Genomic DNA, 8363 nt, shown 5'->3' on the forward strand with positions numbered 1-8363 from the left:
AATTTAGACATATTTACATGCTATACTTTATGTGGATATAAAGAGAGGAAATATACAGCATGAGATGGAGTAGTGGAGCGGAGCGCCCGCATCAGCGGTCAATCTATGATAGGCAAGTGAATGATGCGGTGCCGTGATTGCTATTCACTGGTGATGAAGGGAAGCAGCGGATAAACAAAGGAGATGCCCCTGGCCGCCGTGTCTCTCCCCTGGGAGCCCTCCCGTTTGACGCTCACTGTGTCAAACAGTCGAGGAATTGCACAGGCGCTCCTCGTAATCTTGCGCGCAAACAGGGTCCAAACAGTTGAGAATTTGCACAGGGTAACTTCTTAGTATATCAAAAAAGAAACTAATGATGCTACACTAACTCTGCCCTGCTGTAGCAAACGTGCAAGCTTACACCAGTGCAAATGTTATTCACATATTACCCTGCGATTCACATGAAAAATATAGAGACAAGGCCCTAAACATGCATGATATAGACGTCCAGTAAGTAAAATAGCTAGAGTCACACACACAAAAAAATTAGAGAAGAACCGTTAGGTAAAATCCCTAGAGTTGATGGGAAAGGCCCCACAAAACATTGAAAGTTGCAAATTTAGCAGAGCATATAGAACCATGTTTTATATTGTGTGAGAGAACACAACAGCCATACATCTTTTAAGAAATATCAGTCAGATTATAAATAGAGTACCTTGCTAGTTGCATAGCCTCCTTCAATAGCATCTTTATACATTATTTAGTAAGGCTCCCTAATTCAAATTATCCTAACAGAACGACTCATCATTGTATGCATAATATGCACATAAATTAGAAAAAAATTCAATATTAGAGATCAGTAACATGTCCTAATATAATAAGGTGGATTGGCATGTACGGAAAACAAACATGTGTTGTCCCTCCAAGACATCTCTGCACACAACATTCTTGGTTCTTTTTCCAATGGGATGAATAAACTATGTGTAGACATGCAGAAATTATTATCACATTCCATTCACTGTTTTAAATAGCCTGCTATAGCTCCGCTATAGCACGCTATAGCATTTACAGAAGGTCTTGCGCTAAGAGACTTTGATCCAAACAAACGAACAAACATTTTAAATAGCTCGCTATAGCTTCGCTATAGCACACTATAGCATTTAGAAAAGGTCCGCCGCTAAGAGGCTTAGCGCGCTATTTAAAACTATGCATTCCAACCGCCGGCATGTAAAAATACAAAGCAATAACTCATTGGCAATAACAAGTACAGCCTTGATCCTAAGCCTATAGTTATTTAGCACCACCAAAAAATTATTAAGAAAGAAAATCACCCAGTGGAATGCACCTGAATTGACCAGAACATGTTGTATTTTTATTAGAACGGCATTTTAATTTGAAGGAGGTAATAATACGCACCATCTACAACATACAGTGCTGGGGGCTACCAATTTATAAGCATAACACTAACCGTCACTGTTCGATTCAATTTTTAAGCTCAGACCGTACCATGAAAACGCGAAGTGCTTTTGCTCAATACTTGGTGCTACCATTGATTTTGCTCCCACTTATGCTCTTGGGTGTTGACTAAGGAAGGGAGTTACTGGACAATAGGCTAGTCTTTGATTTTGTCTATCTTTACACTGCAGATCAACATCTCAATTTAGTCAAATTCTTCCTTTTGAAGTCATGGGACATGCCGAGTAGATCATTCCAATTAATTTCCTTTTCTGAGAATCTATTCATTAACATTAGAGATGACAACTACGTCTGATTGCATTTTGCAAAATAGAAGGTAAAGGACTCAAAGCAGTTGTGATTAGATCTCAATCTCTGGAAGAGTTTATCTGATAACCTGTAGAAGACTGCATAATCTGAAACGTAAATTTATATCAGTGCAACAGGAGACAGCTGAAACAAAGAATCTAATATGTGCATAGTTAGCCTAATAGTTGATAATTCATAGATTATTTGTATCAATTGGCGAAGGGAGAACTGAAACTGCTAGTTGAAAATAATGTATAAGTCTCTAGCACTAACATTGTTCGGAATTATCACCTAAACAATTACTAATTGTATAGAGAGCATAACTAAAACTACTGAAGATTTATCTAATCAAAATTTATTTCAAAGTCTTAAGCCACACAGGAGATCGAATTTGAAAGCACATGTAGCTTATAGGTAGAGCGCAAAGCTGGTGTACTGCAGGGATTCAGGACGCTATAGGAGATGCACACATGACACCACCCCTGTTGGTTCCCCTCGCTCCTGTATTTGCTTGATATGGTCATGAGCAGTGTTGGTAGATGGACACCAACAGTACCAATTTTTCTTGATCAAACGTTAGGGATTAATGTAATTTATAAAGAGGCTTCTGTGACTGCTTGAACGGGCTGTACAATAGGGCAAAGATTTCAGGATAATTGATCACTTGCCTACACTGTGAGGACATGAGTGACAGGCCACGAATTCCAACAGACAAGAGAGTAGGTGGTGTATACCGCAGAGCGTCCGCACCTTGGATGGATCGGCCTAGGCCTACTTCAGAGCTCAGCGCTGAAGCTCCTGGTGATTGGAGTGATCCCCGCCGGTAGCTGCATATTGCTATTGCAACGAACAAGACTGTGTTCAGTTCAAGAAAAAGAACGGAAGAAAGAAAAGCAGGACTGGGATTCGATCCTTGTGCTGACTTTCTTACCCCTCGAGGACGTGGGCAGGGACGATATTGCCGATGTCGCCGAGCACCCGCCTGCTTCCTCCTGCACTGGGGCCTTCAGGTTCGCTGCCGGTACTGCGGCACCTGGACATCATCAAAGAGAAACATGAGTAAAGATGAACCGCGACAATCCAGGCACGAACAGATGAACCGATGACCCAACGATTGCGGCGACCAAGAGGAAGTGCAGGCGGCGTGCTAAGGGAACGGCGACGGTGGACCATGCGATGACCCACAGATATGATTGGGATCCCTTGCTGCAGGCCATGGAGGCAGAGGAGGATTGGGCAGCGACACGTGAAGGGGATGTGGGGCGCCCGTCGTTGTTACCGCCCTGGATCTGCGCCACCTCCGTCCGCATGCTCTCGGCGCCCGCTGGCTCCACCGCACTGAGGAGTGCCACTGAGGAGGAGTAGGAGGACGACATGGGCAGCGAGGTGAGCCCCCTGCAGGCCGCGTTGAAGGGCGGCTCCGGGGCGGCGGCTCGGCGACCTGCTGGCCGCGGGGAAGGGCGGCTCCGGGGCGGCGGCTCGGCGACCTGCGGGCCGCGGCGAAGGGTGGCTCCGGCGGCGGCTCGGGGACCTACCGCCCGCGCCCGGCTGTGGAGGAACGGCGCAGAGACGCGAGGTCGTGCGGGAGGAACGGCGCGGGGCGTGAGGTCGTGGGGACGCGGCGAGAGGTCGTGCGGACATTTTTTTTAGTGATCGGGCTTAATTGCGTGGCTTGCTGGGTTAAACACGGAACGATTATAGACCATCAGATCTTGTCTATGGACGTGCCTGATTATTTGGATCTGCCCCTCTCTTTCTTTTATAGTGGTAGTAGATAGTAGATATAGGAAGGATATTCAATTTGATGCCCTACCTCATCTGCATCCAATGAACATTAAAATCAAAAGAATCGGTAAAAGAATTAAAAAAATTCTGAACCTTTTTAGGTGGAAGATGTTCCAATGCATGATGTTGGTACCAAATTTTTGCTTGTTCGCGCACGTGACAAAAATACAAAATTGGTCAAAATAGTACATGAACAGTAAACTTGCTAGACCCATAAGTTATCTTTTTTCCGAGAGCTACTAAAAGTGTAAACTCCATGAAATTTAGCACGGACTTCACGCACATGAACATCTAGCGTCACATAAAAAAATCGAGTTTTTTTGAATTTCATTTTACTATTTCGAATGAATTTACTGTTCATCAACGGGTGCAGATGCATCCGAGAGCCAAAATGCCACATTCCACATGATGCTAACATATTAGTACAGACACGTTGGAGGATCCGGCGGCGTGTACCAATGCCTGATGACGGGTGTGCGGGGTTATAGAGATGGCATGGAGAGGAGCGCCCGTAACCATACCCTCGCGTCACCGCAGAACTTGGCAGGATTCCGATCGAACTCAGAGGCTTAGGCGGTGTTCGCGGTTTTCTTAATCGAACGACGTTTTACGTGGGAGATCCTCGAGAGCGGAAGATCCTCGAGACCCTCGGATTAAATATATGGAAGATCAATATTGTCGCGGTTTTTTTGGGAGATACAGCGTCAACACCAAGGGCACTCGGCTGTCCAAGGCTCGGGTGGGGCTGCAGACCAAGGCAGCAGGTACGACCCAGTTGCCGAAGCAGGAGACGCGGGTACGAGGTAGCCAAAGGGAGAGCCCCTATGTCTCGCTTATAGAGAGAGAGAGAAGCCTTGCATAAGGGGCATGACAGATGGGCCGACCCAGTGCACGAGAGGCCACTTCCTCGTTTTTTTTCCTTTTTTCCATAGATTTAATATTTTATTTTTCTTTTTTTTCCTTTTTACACATATAAGATATTCCAAAAATATATATTAAAAATATAATTTACATAATTTTTTTGAAAAATGCTAATCATGCATTTGAAAAATGTTAAAATGTGTAAATAAACAATGTTGACCATGTATAGGAAAAATGCATACAAAAATTACACAATGTGTCTGAAGGTAGTTGATCAAGTATTTCAAAAAGTCAATCAAGCATTTGAAAAAATGTTAAATAAATATCTGAAAAATCTTAATCGGGTATTTATAAAGGAAAACAACAACTAGCAGATGATGTCATGTATCTGTTGCGAGTCGTAAGTGCGACTAAAGAGGCCGCCGCCGCTGCCGCCGCACTTCTAGAGGCCTCCACCATCGCTACTCTCCCTCGCCGTCGCCGGAGGAGGCCGCCGGGCTAAGACCCGCGGCGGACGGCAGCGGCGAGGGCATGCGCTTCCTCTCCTTCATGTCTCCAACACCCGCGTCAGATCCAAGGTCCTGGATATGCCATGGCCGGTGGCCTTCGAGTCCTCGATCCATTGAGCTGCCAACGACTTGGGCACTATCTGCGACTATCCGGGGATGCATGCGTCTACTGCGTGGCATGTTTGGATCGCTTCAGCTTCCCTGCCAGATCTCGGCGTCCTGGCGCCCCAAAAGGCTAAGCGGGCTCGCGCCACGGACTTATCTGCCTTGCTCTAGATCCGTCCATGTTGGCCCCTTGGGTGACGAGCAGTGCTATTTCTGATGATATTGCACTCGATGATGTGCTACATCGTTGGTGTTGGTCCGTACGGTCACCACACTGGCCTTCGGTGGCGCCCCATTGCGGATTGTGGTGCCACCGAAAGGTCTTCACGAGTGTTTTCTCTTCAGATCCGGTGGTTGTCTTGGTGGTGAGATGCAATCTATGGACGACGGCTTGACGAAGATGTTATGGTTGCGCAACAGCATTGATCGGTTTTCTAATGCAGCGCATGTAGCTGCTTGGATCGTGAAAAATTGGTGGCGACAACACATGCTTGACTTCGATAATGGTGCTTTCTCGAGTACCTGGTCTCGAGCTCCGCGGTAAAAACCATTGTCTGACCTGAGAGTTGGTCATACCTCACAATGGCAATATTTTTGCGTAGTTAGGTTGTTGAAGGCATTGCTTGGATATCCTCGGTCTAGTTCTTCAGCGTGAAAACCTGTATTGTGGTCTTTGGTGGTTGGATCCGGCAATGGAGGCGCTTGAGCGTCACTCTCTTTTTGAAGGCTTTGCTGTTGAAGAATCTCTTGTCCTTGTTGTGTCATGAGATGGTTAGTGTTGATATGGTCACTGCCAGGCCCGTCGAGGAGCATGTGCGACAGGTGCGATCGCACAGGGCCCCCGAAATCATGGGGCCCCCGATCGGGTATACAAAACTAAGTAAATCAGCTCTATCGTGAGAAAACCCAAGAAGCCAGAGCCCGCCGGTTTATTTTTTTTTAATCTCCAACGCAGCACATTCACGTAAATTCTTCTCCGTCTCCACGTAAATGAATTTTTTTTTTATCTTCCTCCGTTCACGCTCCATCAGGAGGACAAAGATCAAGGGGCATGAGTTCTAACTTCCCGTCCTGCTCCAGCGGTTCGACCCGGCCTGCCGCACCCCTTGCCAGGCTTCCGCGCCCCATCCCAGCCACTCCCCGTCTTGTCTGCATCGGCCTCCCCTTCTAGGCAGCGACTCGGTCTCCTCCACTCTGACCCAGCTTTTCCCAAATTCCCATTCCCATCTTGCGGAATCCCCTGGAGTGGTAGCTTTGTCGCCGACTTCTTGTTCCCCTAGCCAGGTAACCTCTCTGATATTGACCCTCTCCCTCCTATCCCTTGTTGCGTAATGTTATTTGTTTCTTTTTCTGATGTTCTCTTTCTACAATTATGCAATTTTTGTGTTTGTGATTTATGCTGATTACTTGCAACGGAGTGTATATTGTGAGTTTATACCATGGAGGGAATTTGTTTGCAAGGTGTTTGTGAGAATGCTTGTATGGTAAAATTGTTCTTTTTTGTATTCTATAGAAATTGACAGTCGAAACTCGATCTCACAAGATGTGTCATCTGCTGACCACGCCTGACAAGTCCAACCCCTAACGAATGCACTATATAACTTACCGCCGTTGGCATTAGTCGAACACTGGAGTAGGGAGCACTATGCGCCTATGCCCCGCCTGGTAGCCCCCCTCGGATTCAAATAGTTCATTAGTTATACAAAATTTTATAAATTTTGGGTCTTGTTTTGCATTTCGCACCGGGGCCCCAAAATCCTGGAGACGGCCCTGGTCACTGCTGTAGTTTTTCTTTTTCCTCGCCTAGGCATAACTTTGGTCTTATATAACTTTACTAATTGCCGGTGTTTTTTGTGTATGTGTGTTGATATTTGTTGTGTGCATCTTAGATATGCAGAGGCTGAGTGTGTATTCTCATTCTGTTTGTATCTAATTGATGCTTCATTTTAAGTCAATAAATTTCACCCTTTGTCCAAAAAGCAGATGATGTCCTTTTTCTCTCTCCTCTTAGCTAGCTCTCGCTCTCCTTCAAAGCTGTCAACAGCTTAGACCCTCCCTGCTCCTGTTGGCTTCATAGTTTTAAATAGCAGGGTATGCCATTGATCCATTTGTTTCCTTGCTATTAGTAGTTCTCTAATTCCGTTTGATTTCCCCAGCAGCTACTGCTGCTGCCAAGTCTCTTCCTCCCACTATCTCTTTTCTCCTCCCAACAACTGTCTCGATCCCTCTTTCTAGAAGTCTGATCACCGACAATGTTCTTCCCCCATGCCTCCAAGATTCATCAAGCTGCTGGAACACCAACCACAACCACCTTCACGTATGCGCGCGTATTAATTTGTGGTTCTAGCTACAGTACTTAATTGTATTTCATCTCAAGATTTTGTTCACACAAGAAAAAAGAGAGAGAATATGTGTGTATACTAGCTAAGCTAGGGTTTGTTGATTCAGATATATATCCCGCTGATGGCTGCCCTATATATATTGGAATATACATCTTGGCTGACGCTTGGTTCCTATCTCTTTGATTTGCAGCTGCAGCAAATCGGCGGCACTACTCCTTCACCTGCTGGTCCTGGAGATGAACGAGGCATCAACAACAACAATCATGGTCAGGAAGGATTAATGGCCATGGCTGGAGCCGGAGGGGGTGGTGGTGATGGTGGCGGCTTTTCTGTGGATGGTGAAGGCAGAGGTACCGGAAATAGCAAGCCCATGCCCATGTCGGAGCGGGCACGGCTGGCGGGGGTGCCGCGGCCGGTGTCGGGGCTCAACTGCCCGCGCTGCGACTCCACCAACACCAAGTTCTGCTACTTCAACAACTGCCTGCTCTCCGGGCTGCAATACTCGATGTTCGGCAGCGCGCCGCTGTTGGCCGACTGCTTCGACCCACAAGACCTTGGTCTTAGTTTCCCCGACTGCCTGCTCTCCGCGGACACTGGCGCCTACGTGGCTGATGACGGTGTCGACCACAACCACCACGACCCGTTCCTGCACACCATGGCTGGGCCGCCAGCTGCGGCAATACCGACCACAATGGTGGCGATGCATGGCATGATCCACCTAGGGCTACCGAGCGGCGGCGACCACAATGGCGAGGAGGGTGGAGGACACCACCAGTTCCACCACCACCAGTCAATGATACCAGCCAAGGGAGACCACCACCAGCAGCAACAAAATTACCCGAGCAGCAGGAGCATGTCCGGGGATATCGCCGATGGAGGCGGCGGCCGCTAATGCAGGTGCAGCTCCTAATTGATATCTTGCTTGCTCTTGCGAACCGAGATCAGTGCATGGTGGTCGTGTGTGTATAGAATCTTCATCACTACAATATCTTTTACAGGAACTCTGAGATCGATGGAG

At 47.0% G+C, this 8363-nt stretch overlaps 1 protein-coding gene across 1 annotated transcript; it reads left to right on the top strand.

The window, feature by feature from the left end:
- The first annotated feature begins 3117 nt into the window (after positions 1 to 3117).
- On the top strand, positions 3118 to 8237 carry LOC119280336 (doublesex- and mab-3-related transcription factor 1-like). Its single transcript, XM_037561221.1, has 3 exons — positions 3118 to 3319; positions 7160 to 7320; positions 7536 to 8237. The coding sequence occupies exons 1-3, from the start codon at positions 3118 to 3120 to the stop codon at positions 8235 to 8237; spliced, it is 1065 nt and encodes a 354-aa protein (XP_037417118.1).
- Positions 8238 to 8363: the final 126 nt, after the last annotated feature.

The sequence above is a fragment of the Triticum dicoccoides genome, chromosome 3B (assembly GCF_002162155.2).
Source record: "Triticum dicoccoides isolate Atlit2015 ecotype Zavitan chromosome 3B, WEW_v2.0, whole genome shotgun sequence".
NCBI lineage: Eukaryota > Viridiplantae > Streptophyta > Magnoliopsida > Poales > Poaceae > Triticum > Triticum dicoccoides.